The sequence below is a fragment of the Armigeres subalbatus genome, chromosome 1 (assembly GCF_024139115.2).
Source record: "Armigeres subalbatus isolate Guangzhou_Male chromosome 1, GZ_Asu_2, whole genome shotgun sequence".
Taxonomy (NCBI): domain Eukaryota; kingdom Metazoa; phylum Arthropoda; class Insecta; order Diptera; family Culicidae; genus Armigeres; species Armigeres subalbatus.
Window position 1 is genome coordinate 265,088,273 of NC_085139.1, and position 21,064 is coordinate 265,109,336.

General features: G+C 41.6%; 2 protein-coding genes and 2 long non-coding RNA genes across 5 annotated transcripts in view; 2 read left to right on the forward strand and 2 right to left on the reverse strand.

The window, feature by feature from the left end:
* Positions 1–21,064, reverse strand: part of LOC134207309 (mucin-2) — a 630,356-nt gene that overhangs the window by 96,452 nt on the left and 512,840 nt on the right. The window lies entirely within an intron of this gene.
* LOC134213556 (uncharacterized) lies at positions 1,645–2,787 on the forward strand. The gene is made up of 2 exons (XR_009979482.1): positions 1,645–2,528; positions 2,598–2,787. It is a non-coding gene; the product is annotated as an uncharacterized LOC134213556 (long non-coding RNA).
* Positions 3,044–5,595, reverse strand: LOC134213561 (uncharacterized). The gene is made up of 4 exons (XR_009979483.1): positions 5,289–5,595; positions 4,728–5,219; positions 4,575–4,668; positions 3,044–4,402 (listed from the first exon to the last, which is right to left on the reverse strand). It is a non-coding gene; the product is annotated as an uncharacterized LOC134213561 (long non-coding RNA).
* LOC134213567 (uncharacterized) lies at positions 9,862–11,247 on the forward strand. Of its 2 annotated transcripts, none has more exons than XM_062692737.1 (3): positions 9,862–10,037; positions 10,263–10,604; positions 10,698–11,247. In XM_062692737.1, the coding sequence occupies exons 1-3, from the start codon at positions 9,968–9,970 to the stop codon at positions 11,045–11,047; spliced, it is 762 nt and encodes a 253-aa protein (XP_062548721.1). In that variant the 5' UTR covers positions 9,862–9,967; the 3' UTR covers positions 11,048–11,247. The 2 variants fall into 2 exon arrangements, with proteins under 2 accessions (XP_062548721.1, XP_062548710.1); XM_062692726.1 differs by having other exon boundaries at positions 9,864–10,037; positions 10,662–11,247.

Below are 21,064 nucleotides of genomic sequence, written 5' to 3' on the forward strand. Positions count from 1 at the left end.
GAACAAAATGTCGAATGAGCAAATTTGAAAAATCTTCAATGCAACTTAGGCGATCTAAACAAAAAGTTGAACAATATGTTAGGAATATGCTTTTGAAGTGAAATCTAGAATCTAAAAGTTCGGAAGCCTCCGTTTGAGAGACATGATGGCTTTTTTTTTAGAAAAACTCGGTTGCTTCGTTGCAAATTGTTCAGAAGCCTTCTTTCAAGAGGGCCGGAAGCCTTCTTTCAAAAATTGCGGCTTCTTGAGGCTCGAAAGCCTACTTACAAGTGAATCGGAAGCCTCCTTTCAAGAGCCTCGGAAGCCTCCCTTCAAGAAGCTTGGAATTCTTCGTTCAAGAGGCTCGGAAGCGTCCTTTCAAGATGCAAAAGAAGTCTCCTTTTAAGTGGCTCAAAAACCACCATCCAAGAGGCTCGGAAGCCTCTCTACAAGACGCTCTGAAGCATCTTATCAATAGATGCGTGAGCCTACCTTCAAAAGATTCAGAAGCTCTTTTCAAGATCCTGCTTTTGAGAGATCCAGAAGGCTTCTTGCAAAAAGCTTTGAAGGCTCCTTTTAAGAGGTTCGAAAGCCTACTTTCAAATAAATTTGAAGCCTTCTTACAAGAGCCTCGGAAGCCTCTCTTCAAGAAGCTCAGAATTCCTCGTTCAAGAGGCTTAGAAGTATACTTGCAAGAGACTCAGAACCCAAGCAGCATAAATTGTTTCAATACTGAACATTTCACTGTGTTGCAACTTGCAACTATTTGGAAAGAAACAATCTTTGCCTTTGTGCCATCAAATATAACTGTCTTGCAATCTAAAAAGCGCAAGAGGTGGAGCCTACGGAAACATCCTTCGATTGCAGTAATATTGCAATAATGTTGCAAAATACTACAGTGGAAAAAAAAAATAAAAATATAAAACTGAATTCGATTTATGAATCTTGTGATTGATAGTCCTTCACTCTACCACAGCACCATTCAACACTTCGAAGGGACTGCATGTTGACTCACCATAACAACCCTACACACTTAATTTTTTTACCGGGATCTCAGCAAAATGGTCAACTTTTACCGAGATTCGCACAGCCGTGCCCCAGCAAACATGTTTTTTGCCGAGATTTCTGTCAAAATTGCTGGAAATCAGTAAATAATTTGCCGAAAATCAGCTATCAAACATCATTTTTGCCGGAATATCAGTTATTTATTTTGCTGGCGCACGGCTGTGCGGATTTTTGCCGAGCTGCAGAAATAAAAACTAAGTGTGTACGATTATGAAGTTTTGTACTCGGGTTTTCTGTTACTTGATTGCACCATCACCGGAAAAAATGTGAGTTGTCAAAACGTTGAACGATGCTAAATTAAACATGAAGACACTCTCAACTTATCTGCAACTTAATTTAAACAAACAAATACATTTTGAAAGACGTATTGAAGTTACATCATTGACGAATACATAGACCGAAATGTCCGGTACAAAGCCATCAGAAAATCGAGCACCATGTCTTCTTCTTCATTTTGAAGAAAATACCCCTCGTGGGTGACGAATTACATAAATATTTTACAAGCGCTGACTTACCCCTCTTGACGTTTTGACAGTTTGTCTGTTTGTTTTTCTCCCTCACCTTGCGACGTCGTTTCGGTTCGTTTCGACAGGAACTGGAAATGCTTTTGTTCGTTACCAAACGTTGGACATGGCTCACCGAGCTAAGGTTGAGTTGTCCGGTCAGTACATTGCCAAGTTCCAGCGCAAGATAGGATACGGTAAAGCTATTCCGACGACCAGAATTTGGGTTGGTGGTCTTGGCGCATGGACTTCGGTTACTCAGTTGGAGCGTGAGTTCGACCGTTTTGGTGCCATCAAAAAAATCGAATATAACAAAGGGGACACCCATGCCTACATTCTGTAGCATTCTATTGATGCTGCTACGGCTGCTGTGAAGGAAATGCGTGGATTCCCGTTAGGGGCACCGGATCGTCGTATTCGTATCGATTTTGCTGATAACGGAACAACACCATCGTTTTCAAAGCGCAGTGGAGGTTTTGACGAAAGGTGAGTATCGTCGCGGCCCCGACTACGAATATCAAATCAAATCAATTCTTTTGGGACTCCAATACGGGGAGCACCACTGGCAAATTTGATGCCTACGACGACGACGGAATATTCGGCACCGATTTGAAAGACGAATGACGACTCAAAGGATTTTCTGACCACAACAAAAAATAACAGCATGCAGATAAGTAGGTATCAACAACTAGTCGGTGGAGTTTAACGAACGGCAACACCCCAGATCGAAAGCTAGATATTGACCAAATGCTGCCCCTATTTGCATAAGCGTTCCATGTCAGCTTTCTCCAACTTAAGTAATATGCTGTTGAATTTTTCAAACTCATTTTACATGGAGAAATACAAAACAATTTTAGACATATTTCTGAAAGGAAATCAAAATTGTCAAAAATCATCGACATGAGGCTCGGGACTATATATGCCTTGCGCCTTGGCGAAACTCAGAACTTCGAATTCCAGAACAAATACCCAGGCCAAGTGGTAAGGCAAAATTATTTTAAATTAATTACATACATTTTTTAATGTTTTTCTTCTTTTTTCATACAACAGGGCTTACCTTCGTTTGCTGAACTAGGTTGAGAAGCTTTCAAAACAGATATCAGCAGCACTAGACTATACATTACATATCGAATGATCCTAAACGAAGATGATCAACCCTCCCTCCGTTTCAATGAGCGTAAAATCTGAAAACTTATGACAGTAAAGTATTTAAAATAAGAGAATAAAATAAATATAACAATTTATTATTTTAACAACAATTAAACAAATTAATTTGATCATTTTAAAATTATATTTAAGCAATATTCCTTGAAATGAAATGACACCCTTGTTATTGCTTTGCAATAATTTAGATTTTAAGGTATAACTTTTTTTTAAACAAATTATTCTTGCAATCCTATACCTTCTACCGAAAGTCACTAACTCATTTTCTTAAACTGTCTAGTCTAGTTTCACTTTTAATTCCACCACGTTTTGTTATCTTTCCAGATACGTACAAGGCACTGGAGACGGCCTCACAGTTGAGGTCGTATCTGGAAAGATAACAAAACGGGGTGGAATTAATTGGAAAGTTCTAAACTCGTCTTAGACAGTTGAAGACATTCCACTAAAAGAGCTGATTTTTTTTCTCATTTTCTTAATTCTGTCCGAAAGAATAAGTGAATATATAAACTGGTCATCATCAGAAATGATTTTCTCATTCTATTCGGTTCATTGTAAAATCTCATTTTGTTTCTATCAAATTATTACTTATATTTTTTTATATCAATCATTACTTAAAAACTTCTGTAACGGTCATATTCATCACAGTATTATCGAATGCAATTGTCAAATAGGAATGTTTGTTCAAAAGTCGGAAAAAATATCAAGCCAGTTCACCTTAGATGGAAAATGACCTTATGAGTTCCTTGTTCCTTAATAATTGGACTCATGTGCAGTCATTTTCAAGATGGGACAAGTAGGCTTGATGTTGGTTCCTCATTTACTCCATTTGATGTTTTTCCAAAAGGGACTAATATGCGATCATATGCCTATAGGCAGTATATATAATTATGTATCGTTGCAAATGCTGAAAACAAACAATGAGAATGTCTTTTTCACCGGTGTTGAACTTAGTCTGTAGATCAAAAAAACACCTTAATAAAGACTAAAAAAAAAGTCTTTTTCAATTTAATTCTAATTTAAATTCAGATTAATATAATTTTAAATATATGTAGGTCTAAATTAATTGATTAAATTTTAATTCATTTAGTGCTATTTTAACTTTTATCTTGTTTTATACTATTTTTACTTTAATTTCAGTGTAATTTGAATTCAATTTCATGAGGTACGCAATTTCAATTTAGTTTTACTCAATCGTAAAATTTATTTAGTTCTATCTTATTGCAGTTAATCTGTTACAATTTCATTTTGCAAGTCTCTCTAATGAAGCTAACAAAAATTATTACTGTTGAATCTGGTCTGAACACAGGCCGATGATTATGTGACACAAAGAGCAGAACGAGTATGGTTTCAATCGAATCGCCCGAATAGCCTCCATATCAAGGTCAGAGAATTCTGCGACAATTTGCCCATCTGTCAGTGAGTTTTTGTTGCTATGAACGGTAACTGCTTATATTTTTCAAGCCTTCGAACTGTTTTCCTCCTGAGGACGATCCTTCAAATTTCCAGTGATAGTCACATTATGGTCTGGACAAACGGCATCCTGGACTCATAAGTGTCGATGTCCCGAACATCCTCGACAGGATGTAGGGAAAAAAACATTTCATATCAGCCGTGTAGCTTGCAGTTCCTATTCTATAGCTTGTGCATGGCATAATGAGCAACGGAACGCCATCCAAGTATTGATACGGTACCTGAGAAAAAAATAAAATCATGTTTTACCAATATTTATTTTGATGTATTCTCCTAGTTTAGTAGCCATTTGGCTACTCGATTTTTCTGCAATGTAGACGATCCTTCACAATATGCCGAATCAATTAAAAAAAGTCTTTGGTGCTCTTAAATTATGGGAACAGAACCACTTACCATATTGGGGTAGATAAACCATTTGCGTACTACATCGAATCGCGAATGAAAGCCAGACGAAAGTTGATACCAGCTAAACCGGATTTGAGAAGAACTGCAAATATAAATTTTCATTATCGGTATATATTTTGAATTAAATTACGATTTAAGTACCAATCCATTTGTATTTAAAGTTGTCTATTATAATATTTTTGTAAAAGCGTGCTATCTTTGCCGTTCTTGTTTCCACGCATTTGTACAGCATGTCCAACCCCAACGCCGTCACACGTACATAGTCATCCGCTCTCTCAGGGCCATCAGTCCTTTACCGCCGCTTCCGGGCACGGATATTTGACGAAACTTCGTGCACCTTGGCATTAGCGACAGGTGGAATGCATCAAAAATCGATAAGCTAATTGTCACCTGTTTTCCGGTCCCGTTGCAGTGGTTGCAGTACTTACTGGACACAGTCCCTGCTTCGAATCAAGATCCGGCACATTCGGGCATAATTATTATCACTTTATAGACATCACCAATGTTATACAGTGAATAAATCATTGAATCCGGCCTTCTTCCTCGGTCCGCAAAATTTTCCAAATTCACAAATACACAATGACCATTCGTTTGATTGAGAAGATACTTACAGGAAATTTGAGACTTTTTCACCTGAAAACAGAATTATTAACAATATTATTTTATTAAATTAGACTATGATTGGGTTTAACAAATACCAACCTTCTATTTTGAGTTTATTATCGTCAACCAACAATTTGAACCCGGAAGAGGCCGCAGGCTTCGAGGCACGATGGCTTTTTGCAGTTGAAGAGGACCTGAGGGCGCTCAATGTTCCGGGCGACTGGAAGCGATTGGCCCAGGATCGAGACCAGTGGAGGATACTCCATTCGGCGTAGGTTCATCGAAGAGCTGTAGCCCATCAAATTCAAATTCTTAACGTCAGAATTTACCATTTTCTAAGCAATTTTCAAACTAAACTAAAAAACTAAACAGAGAAAAACAAAACCTGAGAAACAAAACAAGAAATCAAAAATAACATTCTAATTGGACTTGAAATGACAAGTGGAATTCTCGCTTAAATTTTCAAAAGGTCCTAAGTAACATTTTTTTCATGAATTAATTTGAATAGCGCAATCAACAGAACAACATGAAAGCTTTTGATTGTGCTATTCAAATTAATTCATGAAAAAAATGTTACTTTTGAAAAGTTAAGCGAGAATTGATGTCGAGGAAAATGCGCAGGGCCTTCGGCCTTCAGTCGAGCAGCAAATTCGATCAGTTGTATCATGTTATTCGCAATAACATGTTATTCAAAGGTGTTATTCGGCTGTCAGAAATGTATGGGAATATTACCTTTGAAAAACATGTTATTAGCCGAACTCTTTACCAAAGCGCGAAAAAACATGTTATTCGGCCGTAGTGCGGATATAGTATTAGATATTTTTATGAAACATATTGATTTAGATTATTAATTTTGATGTTTTATATCTAATTACAATGAAAACTAGATTTGTTTACAATTGTCAGTTCCGCCCTTTTGAAATGTTGATGCCGAATTGATTTTTGAATCAGAAACAGGAGGTAAACAAAAATGGAAATGACAACGTTGTCAAACTGACGTGATTTGAATTGAGGGGCTTCTCAATGGTCGAGTGATTGTAATAATTGTAATCCGTCACTCCCCAGGGTGCCCGAAAAAATGGCCACCACTCCGTCTATGTATTCGTCAATGGTTACATGGTAAAAAATATGCAACTTGATGATTTTGTTTCGTGTTTGCAACATAAACCCCATAAAACATTTGACAGATGGGAAATTCTGTGGTACACCGACTAAGTCGGGTACCGACGAAACCAACTGTTTTTATCACCGACGAAATCGGGTGTCAACCAAAGTGTTGACGAAACCAACTGTTTCTACCACCGACGAAATCGAGTATCGTAAAACTCAACCTTTATGAATGCCTACTAAATCTGGTGCCGATCAAATCATTTGTATGGATAGCTTATTTTGTCGAGTACCATTTAGACATTATTTATATCCACGTATCAATCTATGGATTAAGTAGTGTTTATGTATCAGATTTAATCGGGATAATTATTGATAGTTATAATTTACTTAGAGTATTGTTTACTTATGCAGCTGTTGTGTTCCTTGAACAAAATATAATTATAAAAAAATGATAAAGTGTGAATATCTACCAAGTAAGTTGAAAAATAAATGCAGTACGATGGCAAGTCTGTGTGCACGTATGTGTGTATGTAAGTGTGTACGCAAACACTTATGCAAGTTTCACAAAAAGTTTCAATGGGAAATCCTGTTTCCTATTGAAAATCGGTCAAAACGGTCAGATGAGGTTATAGCAAAAATACTTTCTTTCATATTATTTTAGTGTAAAAAAGTTGTCTTCACAACAATTTGTTATACAAAGACACATAAAGCATCGCCGATTTTTGGCATTTATCTTTAACTGTTTTACTCGCAACAAATTGCATTCGACAAGGAATCCTATCCCATTGTTTCCTATAGTAAATTGGCCAGATCAGACTATGTGCGCAGAAGTAATCTCAATAAATAATTTGTGAAATGAAAAATTTTCTAGTATCGAAATCAACTGTTTCTGTAGACAAAATCAACTGTTTTATTATAGACAATCTTTATGTATCTGGTGCCGACTAAATCATGAGTATGATGGGCCCGTTTTCTCGAGTGACCAACAGTCGATGTAACAAACGTAGGATTGAATAGTGCTTTTATAGCAGATTTAATCGGGATAATAATTGGTAGAGCAAATCTGCTCAACCTTATTATTGTTTTCTTATAAAACTGCTGTGAATGTTAATTCATTTAAAACCTTTTTTTAATTAGTTAACCAGCGAATAACTTAAACGTAAGTTGCAAAATTTTGTTCAGCACGATGACAAGTAGGTGGAGTATTTGGAGAGAGAAACGGAAAACTAGGAAATTTAAGGAATATGACGATGTTTACCGACGGCATTTGAATGAAAACTGTGAATCGGATGACCAAGATGGGAGTGATTTAAGGACGGATAACGAGCTGGACGAAGATCAGGGAGAAATCAGTTTTGACCACAAGAATGACGATGTTGCGGGGACTAATTATCGTGATAGTGATCCTGATACAGACGGAGAATTAAGTGGAACTGCAGCCGAGCATAATGCAAATGTTCCCATTAAATATCGACTCGCTCAATATGTGTCTCAATACAGGTTAGGGGTTGAGGCAACTAAATCTCTCCTGGAAATTCTTCGTGATGAGGGATTAGATGTTCCACGTTCTCGGTTGACTCTTTTGGAAACTCCCAGATTTAACATTATCCCCAGAAAGGTAGCGCCTGGCGAATATCTCCACTTTGGAATACAAACTGCTTTGTCGAATCTGGCTCTTGATTCAATAGTAGTTGAAATGCAAGAGATTACCCTTGATATTAACATCGACGGCCTCCCAGTTGCCAAGAATGGGCGATGCCTCTGGCCGATACTTGCCGCGTTCCCCAACGTCCAAGAGATCTCTCCATTTGTTATAGGCTGTTATGCGGGTTTAAAAGAGCCATCTAGCGCTGATGACTTTCTTCATGATTTCGTGACAGAGGTCAATGATTTGATCTCAAATGGAGTGCAATTGAAACGGAAATGTGAAACGGAAAGGTTGAAATTTAGTATCAGGTTATTTATTTGCGATCGTCCAGCAACTTGTAAAATTAGTGGCGCTATATCTCATGTTAGTAAACATGGCTGCCCAAATTGTACACAAATTGGTAGTCGTGTAAACCGGGTGACGGTTTATTCACCGGAAGAGGGCTTTCCCAGAACAAATGAATCGTTTCGCAATAGAGTTGATCCAGAGCATCATCGTACTCAGACTATATTTGGGATAGAACGAATCAAGGGATTAGACATGGTGCTGCAATTAGCGGTTGACCCTATGCATGCATGTCATCTAGGTGTTACGAAGAAAATTTTAGATGGTATGCTGGGCAAACTTACGAAACCGGGATATACAGGCAATAGACTACGGAAAGCGGATCGGGACCAAGCAGGTACTTAACAGTACACACACGCAAAAAAAACGTTCATGAATTCGTGACCTAACGAGTTCACAGTGTATTTTTTTGGAAACAACCGTCCCGGATTCGGGAATACAGTCACGTTTTCTGGAACGTTCTGGAAAAACGTGACTGATGTTCCCAAATCCATGAATTAGACTAGCACGGTGTATTTTTGCTGGTTCACGAATTCGGGAACGCTTTTTTTTGCGTGCATATTTGTAAACTTGTGTAGTATTTATTTTAGATACTTAGCCTATCGTGCATCGTACATAAAACTTATTGCTTTCGATTCGCACTTCGATTGTAAAATGTTTGAAAAGGGTTTTATGATATACCTTGCATCATACTTTTTGACTAGTTCATTTTTAAGAAGCACGTGTTTATCTCTATACTATACACATTTATACAACAAGTTGTAACATATTAAATTTCTTACAGGTGTTTTTTATTCCGAACTGGGTAGATCTATTCCCAGTGAATTCGCTCGTCGACCAAAACCATTTACTGAATTGCCAAATTTCAAAGCAACAGAATTCAGACTTTTCGATAGTTACGCTGGAATTTTAATTACAAAAAAGTTTTTCGGACAGGATCAACATGAACATTTTTTGCTGTATTATTGCGCTCTCCGCTTACTGTCGATGAGGAACCCAACATCGGAGGATGTAGAATTAGCCCGAGATTTTCTTCGTGACTTTGTTCTGCGGTTTAGAATGTTCTATGGCCAAAATAGTCTCTCCCATAATGTACACATGTTGCTGCATCTACCTGATTATGTAGAGCTTTATGGAAACCTGCCATCCATAAGTGCATTTAGGTTCGAAAATTTTATGCAAGAAATCAAACGGAATTTAACTAAAAAGCATCAATACCTGCAACAGCTCCATAATCGAATGGCAGAGCAATACAAATTAAGTGAACGGAAACCAGCCGAAAAACATTTTTCAGACAAATTTCAACTGAAAAAAAATCTTGTTGGATGCTCCTTTGCATATCGTACTTGCTACTTCGACAAATATTTGATGATTAGTGCCAATGGAAAGGATGATTGTGTATTAATAGATGGAATTCCTGCTAAAGTTTTGGGATTTGCTGAGTCCGAAGGACATGCTAGAGCAATAGTTCAAGAATTTTGTGATCTTCGCCCTTTTTTCACACACCTGTTGAATCGACAAGGATTGGTATTTGGTACTCCCGAAACATGGCCAGTGACGTCAAATTCATTCAGCTTAATCAAATACAAACCAAATTGTTGAAGTTATTTTTCTGCAATGGATTCGTATTAATAAGCTTGTTGCATATAGGTTACGATTAAGCTAAACGTTCAAGATGACAGATTTCAACATTAAGCGATTCTTGGAGCGTGAATTCCAGCGGTTGCACGCAAGAATTGATAAAGGTAATTATACTCTACGTAGAATAACTCAAAAAGATGTTTGTATCGTTGAAAACAAAGATTCAATCAATTCAAACGCGACACCAACAACATAGCATAGAAAAAAACCTAATATTGTAGGTGTTCGACAGTTTACATTAGAATCTATGTTCACAAAGCACAAGTCGTTCAAATTTTGCCTTTGCACTGTGAATATTGAACCACGTATGTTGTCTTTTTATTTCAAAGTCGAACAACAAAACCGCGATCTGATTGCCCATCAACGGACTGCACGAGAGTTGCTGACGAACACAGGTGAAGAACTACGCGGAATAAAAGATGCTATTGAGAAAACCATCGAGACGCCAAGAACCAGGATGTTTCCCATCACTTCTGCCGATAAGATTAAGGAAGCGGCAATCAAGTTTCAAGATCCACGTCATGAATCTGGCATGAAACGAGAAATTGCCTACGCGTTAAGCAACGTATCCAAAGATGACTGGCTTCGAGCCATTATTACCGACAACGCTGCAAACGAATTCCACAGAGCTGAGGAGTTAAGAAACGTTAGTTTCATACGTCATATCATCCGTAAGTATACGTAAAATAATTGCAATGACCTAAACTTAAATGAAAATTTCTCTATAGTGAATATTACCTTCACTCCGGAGAAAATCTTCACAGCCATGGTGTCTGCAGCCAAAGGTCGGGTCTATTCGAAACAGCGCAGAGACGCCAAGAAACGCCTGCCAGATGCCGGAGTATCGAAGGAAAACTCCTCGAAGACATCCGACCCTCAGCCAGGAAGCAGTAACCCAAAAAGAATTCGTACTGCACTCGAGACTCTCTCTGAAAATGAGAAATCGAAGATCGTGGAATCAGCACTACAGGTTCTCGGCAGACGTGCTTCAGAAACCGAATCAGAAAAATCGATATGTGTTCAAACAGCAGCTAAAAATGTCAGTTCCGATTCTGATTCGGAATTTGATTCACCAACATCGCCAGCATACTCTCCATTGAAGATGGGCCAATGACCAGTTTTTTTTCAGTTTAGTTTAGTTCATAAGTTGGAGTTCAATGTGTTTTTTTTAACAAATAATGTACGTTGTCACGCGTATTTGTTTTCTTTTTATAAAAAATGATAAGTTAACTGTTAACTATTTTAAAAACGGTAAAACATTCGATTTTATGCCTGTCAAGTTAATTGATATCGATCTATTTAATAAAAAAATAATCATCCTATTTCGTCGGGTAATCTTTATTTTCCATTTTAAATATCCGATTCATATTTTAATTTCGTTGAACTAAAACAACCGATTTAATCGGGAATCATCTAATATTCATTAAAATACATTAATCAATCGACCAATTTGCTTGCTCTTCATCGGCCGATTTCATCGGCTATATTTTAATATTTAACTGAATCCGTTGATTAGTCATGCGATTTTTAAGTATTCCATCTGCCGACTTTATAGGTTTAATTACTTTTTGGCGATAAACTATGTTAACCGATTAATCATCCAACTGAATTGCTTCAAATCTATGGATTTAGATGGCCTACTTAATGTGTTGTTTAATCGATAAACGCCCCTGTTAAGCTTCCATATACGTCGGTGCAACAAACAACCGATTAGTCGGATTCGAAGTAGGCCGATCCAACCGACGAAAACCAACTAAGTCGGGGGAAAAGTAGGTGGGATGTTTTATGGGGAAGTGCAGTATTCTTTGGCTGTTTGTTTCCAAATGTCAAACACGTACTGCATTGCAATGTTAATGAAACATTGATCACAACCAGGCTTGTAAAATGTCATCTGCATGTCATTTGTCTAATTTGTTCATAACTTTCTTTAGAAGCCAAATTTATTCCATAATTTTAGATGTACTCATAACGCTTGAGTAGGCCTATATTTTTGTTCAAGGGTACATTGCTCTAAATATATCATCTGAGCCTGGGGAGTGAAAACTCTCCAAAATGTCACGTGTCATTTGACATAATGTCATTTGAATGACATTTTGCCTCCCACGCCCCAGATTACATATTTACAGCAATGTCTTGTTAGACAAAGTTGTAGGCACATTTAAGCGCTATGAGTTCGTCATACATCATGAATTGATAGCTACCTTCTGGAAAAAGTTCTGAGAAAATTATATAAACGAATGCAAATGACATTTTACAACACTGATCACAACTCGAACATTTTTTACATCTTGATGCAACTTTTTCATGCTTTGATGTTTTTCCAATGCCTTTAATGAAACTGAATAGAAACAAGGTGCTTTTTGGAAGATGTTGCGTGTGCTACATCAGATTAGTGTTCAGATTAAAAACAGTCTTATTACCGGGCATCCACGGTACCACGGTACACTTTAAATGAAATTTCGCACGTGATTAGTAACGTTCATTGGATTTTGAGCGTATGATTTGTTCGTTACATACGGTATTTCAAACCTCTCTTGGAATGTAATTGGAAAAAATATATTTAAAAAATATTTGAAATTCCTATCAAAAAACGAAACAACAGTACTGCGCTGCAATCACAATTAATTAAATTGTTTTAAGGATAACAACATTTCAAGCCCTGCGGCAACTATGAAAAACAATCCTCAGAGCTATCGATTTCCGACCCAAATCCAAGCCGAAATAGCCATTGCTCCCGCCCGTTGTTGGTGGATGATAATTTGCATGGGCTCGGTCGGTCGTAATAGCGCTGAAAAGCATTATTATCGATTGGTATCTGTAGGCCAAAAGTTGAGAGGGTGGCTTTCATCGTTCACCGAAATGACCGACCCATTCACATCTTCTCGGTGACCCTTGAAGCGGATAGAGAGGCGCCGCCGGCGGCCCCATCGTGTAGTGGTCGGCAAAGCACGGATGGGAAAAAGGCCAATAACAGCGTGCTTATCTTTTCGATGGGTGGTGAAAAATTGGGCATATTTTCCGGGTAACAAACAAGGCCAAAGGCGGATGAAATGAATGGCGAATAGAGTGGGATGCCAGACGGTTCCAATTATGCAAAACATGTTCCAACATGGGAACAGGACACGCAGCACTCAAATACGCGTATTGAAAATTCGATTACCGAAATATGTTGTTTGTCGCTCACTGCGAAAACAGCATCACGTGTATAGGATTTTGGCAACACTTGAAGTCGCAGTAGGCGCGAAAAAAGCAATAAAAAGTAGTCGGAATTTATGAAAAGTAAGGAAGAGTAGGGGGAAAACAGCGCCTCAGCGGAATCATAATGGCTGATGGATTGTTTGCTAACCTTTTTGGGGCTCATCCATCCGGTGTGCTCGAGGGGAGCGAGAACAGTTCACGATGCCGGCGGCGGGGCGACGACGGACGCAGAGGATTATCATGACGATGAAGTATATGGAAAACGATGCGATTAAGGTACGCCATTTTTACTACATTACAACCGTCCTGTGTAATTGATGTTGCCGCTTGTCGGACAGAGGGTATTGTTTGGATTGATGGAGGGGGAAATGGTGAGTACCAGCCCCCTGGCCCTGTTTGTACGGAAATGGGTGAGAAGCGTGAAAAACAAGCGAATGTATAACCGGGGGGCAATATACATCCGACCAATTTGAGCTAATGTTAGGTTAGGATCATGTTGTTTATCCAGGCTCATTGTTTTGTTTGATGATGTGATGAGCCAATGACAGTCCGTAGTGTTCGGTCAAAGCTTTGCATTCATCGGTACACATCGCATAATCCAGTTTTTGTGTTTAAACATGGAACTAATTTCCACGCTGATGGCGTTCTTTTATGATAGGTATACAAAGAAAAAACGTTAATAGGGCACCTGGTATATTGTTTGTACAACAGGATTCTAGATAAATATGAACCCATGTTAATTAAAACTAAATCATGCAATTTATGTTGTTAAAACAATTATGGTACATATTTGAAAATATTTCCATCGGTTTTAACATTCAGAAATTTGTTCCAGTTGCAGAATTCCAGTGGTGAAATCCCTTTGGACCAGCTTCCAATCATGGAATCCCTTCGGATTCCAGTCATGGAATCCCTTCGGATTCCAGTCATGGAATCCCTTCGAAATCCAGTCGTGGAATCCCTTCGGATTCCAGTCATGGAATCCCTTCGAAATCCAGTCGTGGAATCCCTTTGGACCAGCTTCCAATCATGGAATCCCTTCGAATTTCAGTCGTGGAATCCCTTTCGGATTCCAGTCGTGGAATCCCTTCGGATTCCAGTCGTGGAATCCCTTTCGGATTCCAGTCGTGGAATCCCTTTCGGATTCCAGTCGTGGAATCCCTTTCGGATTCCAGTCGTGGAATCCCTTTCGGATTCCAGTCGTGGAATCCCTTTCGGATTCCAGTCATGGAATCCCTTTCGGATTCCAGTCATGGAATCCCTTTCGGATTCCAGTCATGGAATCCCTTCGGATTCCAGTCATGGAATCCCTTCGGATTCCAGTCATGGAATCCCTTCGGATTCCAGTCATGGAATCCCTTCGGATTCCAGTCATGGAATCCCTTCGGATTCCAGTCATGGAATCCTTCGATTCCAGTCATGGAATCCTTCGATTCCAGTCATGGAATCCTTCGGATTCCAGTCATGGAATCCCTTCGGATTCCAGTCATGGAATCCTTCGGATTCCAGTCATGGAATCCCTTCGATTCCAGTCATGGAATCCTTCGGATTCCAGTCATGGAATCCTTCGATTCCAGTCATGGAATCCCTTCGGATTCCAGTCATGGAATCCTTCGGATTCCAGTCATGGAATCCTTCGGATTCCAGTCATGGAATCCCTTCGATTCCAGTCATGGAATCCCTTCGGATTCCAGTCATGGAATCCTTCGATTCCAGTCATGGAATCCTTCGGATTCCAGTCATGGAATCCCTTCGATTCCAGTCATGGAATCCCTTCGGATTCCAGTCATGGAATCCTTCGATTCCAGTCATGGAATCCTTCGGATTCCAGTCATGGAATCCCTTCGGATTCCAGTCATGGAATCCCTTCGGATTCCAGTCATGGAATCCCTTCGGATTCCAGTCATGGAATCCCTTCGGATTCCAGTCATGGAATCCCTTCGGATTCCAGTCATGGAATCCTTTCGGATTCCAGTCATGGAATCCCTTCGGATTCCAGTCATGGAATCCCTTCGGATTCCAGTCATGGAATCCCTTCGGATTCCAGTCATGGAATCCCTTCGGATTCCAGTCATGGAATCCTTTCGGATTCCAGTCATGGAATCCTTTCGGATTCCAGTCATGGAATCCTTCGATTCCAGTCATGGAATCCTTCGATTCCAGTCATGGAATCCTTCGGATTCCAGTCATGGAATCCCTTCGGATTCCAGTCATGGAATCCCTTCGATTCCAGTCATGGAATCCCTTCGGATTCCAGTCATGGAATCCCTTCGGATTCCAGTCATGGAATCCCTTCGGATTCCAGTCATGACCGGATTCCAGTCATGGAATCCCTTCGGATTCCAGTCATGGAATCCCTTCGGATTCCAGTCATGGAATCCCTTCGGATTCCAGTCATGGAATCCCTTCGGATTCCAGTCATGGAATCCCTTCGGATTCCAGTCATGGAATCCCTTCGGATTCCAGTCATGGAATCCCTTCGGATTCCAGTCATGGAATCCTTTCGGATTCCAGTCATGGAATCCTTTCGGATTCCAGTCATGGAATCCTTTCGGATTCCAGTCATGGAATCCTTTCGGATTCCAGTCATGGAATCCTTTCGGATTCCAGTCATGGAATCCCTTCGGATTCCAGTCATGGAATCCCTTCGGATTCCAGTCATGGAATCCCTTCGGATTCCAGTCATGGAATCCCTTCGGATTCCAGTCATGGAATCCCTTCGGATTCCAGTCATGGAATCCGTTCGGATTCCAGTCGGAAATCCCTTCGGATTCCAGTCGGAAATCCCTTCGGATTCCAGTCATGGAATCCCTTCGATTCCAGTCATGGAATCCTTCGGATTCCAGTCATGGAATCCTTCGGATTCCAGTCATGGAATCCCTTCGGATTCCAGTCATGGAATCCTTCGATTCCAGTCATGGAATCCTTTCGGATTCCAGTCATGGAATCCTTTCGGATTCCAGTCATGGAATCCTTTCGGATTCCAGTCATGGAATCCCTTCGGATTCCAGTCATGGAATCCCTTCGGATTCCAGTCATGGAATCCCTTCGGATTCCAGTCATGGAATCCCTTCGGATTCCAGTCATGGAATCCCTTCGGATTCCAGTCATGGAATCCTTTCGGATTCCAGTCATGGAATCCCTTCGGATTCCAGTCATGGAATCCTTCGATTCCAGTCATGGAATCCTTCGGATTCCAGTCAGGAGTCCTTTCGGATTCCAGTCAGGAATCCTTCGGATTCCAGTCATGGAATCCCTTCGGATTCCAGTCATGGAATCCCTTCGGATTCCAGTCATGGAATCCCTTCGGATACCAGTCATGGAATCCCTTCGGATTCCAGTCATGGAATCCCTTCGGATTCCAGTCATGGAATCCCTTCGGATTCCAGTCATGGAATCCCTTTGGATTCCAGTCATGGAATCTCTTCGGATTCCAGTCATGGAATCTCTTCGGATTCCAGTCATGGAATCCCTTCGGATTCCAGTCATGGAATCCCTTCGGATTCCAGTCATGGAATCCCTTCGGATTCCAGTCATGGAATCCCTTCGGATTCCAGTCATGGAATCCCTTCGGATTCCAGTCATGGAATCCCTTCGGATTCCAGTCATGGAATCCCTTCGGATTCCAGTCATGGAATCCCTTCGGATTCCAGTCATGGAATCCCTTCGGATTCCAGTCATGGAATCCCTTCCAGTCATGGAATCCCTTCCAGTCGTGGAATCCCTTTCGGATTCCAGTCATGGAATCCCTTCGGATTCCAGTCATGGAATCCTTCGATTCCAGTCATGGAATCCTTCGGATTCCAGTCATGGAATCCCTTCGGATTCCAGTCATGGAATCCTTCGATTCCAGTCATGGAATCCTTCGGATTCCAGTCATGGAATCCCTTCGGATTCCAGTCATGGAATCCCTTCGGATTCCAGTCATGGAATCCTTCGATTCCAGTCATGGAATCCCTTCGGATTCCAGTCATGGAATCCTTCGGATTCCAGTCATGGAATCCCTTCGGATTCCAGTCATGGAATCCCTTCGGATTCCAGTCATGGAATCCTTCGATTCCAGTCATGGAATCCCTTCGGATTCCAGTCATGGAATCCTTCGGATTCCAGTCATGGAATCCTTCGATTCCAGTCATGGAATCCTTCGGATTCCAGTCATGGAATCCTTCGATTCCAGTCATGGAATCCTTCGGATTCCAGTCGTGGAATCCCTTCGGATTCCAGTCATGGAATCCCTTCGAATTCCAGTCGTGGAATCCCTTCGGATTCCAGTCATGGAATCCCTTCGGATTCCAGTCATGGAATCCCTTCGGATTCCAGTCATGGAATCCCTTCGGATTCCAGTCATGGAATCCCTTCGGATTCCAGTCATGGAATCCCTTCGGATTCCAGTCATGGAATCCCTTCGGATTCCAGTCATGGAATCCCTTCGGATTCCAGTCATGGAATCCCTTCGGATTCCAGTCATGGAATCCCTTCGGATTCCAGTCATGGAATCCCTTGGATTCCAGTCATGGAATCCTTCGATTCCAGTCATGGAATCCTTCGGATTCCAGTCATGGAATCCTTCGATTCCAGTCATGGAATCCCTTCGGATTCCAGTCCTGGAATCCCTTCGATTCCAGTCATGGAATCCCTTCGATTCCAGTCATGGAATCCTTCGGATTCCAGTCATGGAATCCCTTCGATTCCAGTCATGGAATCCCTTCGGATTCCAGTCATGGAATCCCTTCGATTCCAGTCATGGAATCCTTCGGATTCCAGTCATGGAATCCTTCGGATTCCAGTCATGGAATCCCTTCGATTCCAGTCATGGAATCCCTTCGGATTCCAGTCATGGAATCCTTCGGATTCCAGTCATGGAATCCTTCGATTCCAGTCATGGAATCCTTCGGATCCCAGTCATGGAATCCCTTCGGATTCCAGTCATGGAATCCCTTCGGATTCCAGTCATGGAATCCCTTCGGATTCCAGTCATGGAATCCCTTCGGATTCCAGTCATGGAATCCTTCGATTCCAGTCATGGAATCCTTCGGATTCCAGTCATGGAATCCTTCGATTCCAGTCATGGAATCCCTTCGGATTCCAGTCATGGAATCCCTTCGATTCCAGTCATGGAATCCTTCGGATTCCAGTCATGGAATCCTTCGATTCCAGTCATGGAATCCTTCGGATTCCAGTCATGGAATCCTTCGATTCCAGTCATGGAATCCTTCGATTCCAGTCATGGAATCCCTTCGATTCCAGTCATGGAATCCTTCGGATTCCAGTCATGGAATCCTTCGGATTCCAGTCATGGAATCCCTTCGGATTCCAGTCATGGAATCCTTCGGATTCCAGTCATGGAATCCTTCGGATTCCAGTCATGGAATCCCTTCGGATTCCAGTCATGGAATCCCTTCGGATTCCAGTCATGGAATCCTTCGGATTCCAGTCATGGAATCCTTCGGATTCCAGTCATGGAATCCTTCGGATTCCAGTCATGGAATCCTTCGGATTCCAGTCATGGAATCCTTCGATTCCAGTCATGGAATCCCTTCGGATTCCAGTCATGGAATCCTTCGATTCCAGTCATGGAATCCTTCGATTCCAGTCATGGAATCCCTTCGGATTCCAGTCATGGAATCCCTTCGGATTCCAGTCATGGAATCCTTCGATTCCAGTCATGGAATCCCTTCGGATTCCAGTCATGGAATCCTTCGATTCCAGTCATGGAATCCTTCGGATTCCAGTCATGGAATCCCTTCGGATTCCAGTCATGGAATCCTTCGGATTCCAGTCATGGAATCCCTTCGGATTCCAGTCATGGAATCCCTTCGGATTCCAGTCATGGAATCCTTCGGATTCCAGTCATGGAATCCTTCGGATTCCAGTCATGGAATCCTTCGGATTCCAGTCATGGAATCCTTCGGATTCCAGTCATGGAATCCCTTCGGATTCCAGTCATGGAATCCCTTCGGATTCCAGTCATGGAATCCCTTCGGATTCCAGTCATGGAATCCCTTCGGATTCCAGTCATGGAATCCCTTCGGATTCCAGTCATGGAATCCCTCCGAATTTCAGTCGTGGAATCTCTTTCGGATTCCAGTCATGGAATCTCTTTCGGATTCCAGTCATGGAATCCCTTTCGGATTCCAGTCATGGAATCCCTTCGGATTCCAGTCATGGAATCCCTTCGGATTCCAGTCATGGAATCCCTTCGGATTCCAGTCATGGAATCCCTTCGGATTCCAGTCATGGAATCCCTTCGGATTCCAGTCATGGAATCCCTTCGGATTCCAGTCATGGAATCCCTTCGGATTCCAGTCATGGAATCCCTTCGGATTCCAGTCATGGAATCCCTTCGGATTCCAGTCATGGAATCCCTTTCGGATTCCAGTCGTGGAATCCCTTTCGGATTCCAGTCGTGGAATCCCTTTCGGATTCCAGTCATGGAATCCCTTTCGGATTCCAGTCATGGAATCCCTTCGGATTCCAGTCATGGAATCCCTTCGGATTCCAGTCATGGAATCCCTTCGGATTCCAGTCATGGAATCCTTCGGATTCCAGTCATGGAATCCTTCGGATTCCAGTCATGGAATCCTTCGGATTCCAGTCATGGAATCCCTTCGGATTCCAGTCATGGAATCCCTTCGGATTCCAGTCATGGAATCCCTTCGGATTCCAGTCATGGAATCCTTCGGATTCCAGTCATGGAATCCTTCGATTCCAGTCATGGAATCCCTTCGGATTCCAGTCATGGAATCCTTCGGATTCCAGTCATGGAATCCCTTCGATTCCAGTCATGGAATCCCTTCGATTCCAGTCATGGAATCCTTCGGATTCCAGTCATGGAATCCTTCGATTCCAGTCATGGAATCCCTTCGGATTCCAGTCATGGAATCCTTCGGATTCCAGTCAGGAGTCCTTTCGGATTCCAGTCAGGAATCCTTTCGGATTCAAGTCGGGAATCCCTTCGGATTCCAGTCGGGAATCCCTTCGGATTCCAGTCATGGAACTCTTCGGATTCCAGTCATGGAATCCTCTCGATTCCAGTCATGGAATCCTTCGATTCCAGTCATGGAATCCCTTCGGATTCCAGTCATGGAATCCTTCGGATTCCAGTCATGGAATCCTTCGATTCCAGTCATGGAATCCTTCGGATTCCAGTCAGGAATCCCTTCGGATTCCAGTCATGGAATCCTTCGGATTCCAGTCATGGAATCTCTTCGGATTCCAGTCATGGAATCCCTTCGGATTCCAGTCATGGAATCCCTTCGATTCCAGTCATGGAATCCTTCGGATTCCAGTCATGGAATCCTTCGATTCCAGTCATGGAATCCTTCGATTCCAGTCATGGAATCCCTTCGATTCCAGTCATGGAATCCTTCGGATTCCAGTCATGGAATCCCTTCGGATTCCAGTCATGGAATCCTTCGGATTCCAGTCATGGAATCCTTCGATTCCAGTCATGGAATCCTTCGGATTCCAGTCATGGAATCCCTTCGGATTCCAGTCATGGAATCCCTTCGATTCCAGTCATGGAATCCTTCGGATTCCAGTCATGGAATCCCTTCGGATTCCAGTCATGGAATCCTTCGGATTCCAGTCATGGAATCCCTTCGGATTCCAGTCATGGAATCCTTCGGATTCCAGTCATGGAATCCTTCGGATTCCAGTCATGGAATCCTTCGATTCCAGTCATGGAACCCCTTCGGATTCCAGTCATGGAATCCCTTCCAGTCATGGAATCCCTTCGGATTCCAGTCATGGAATCCCTTCGGATTCCAGTCATGGAATCCCTTCGGATTCCAGTCATGGAATCCCTTCGGATTCCAGTCATGGAATCCCTTCGGATTCCAGTCATGGAATCCCTTCGGATTCCAGTCATGGAATCCCTTCGGATTCCAGTCATGGAATCCCTTCGGATTCCAGTCATGGAATCCCTTCGGAT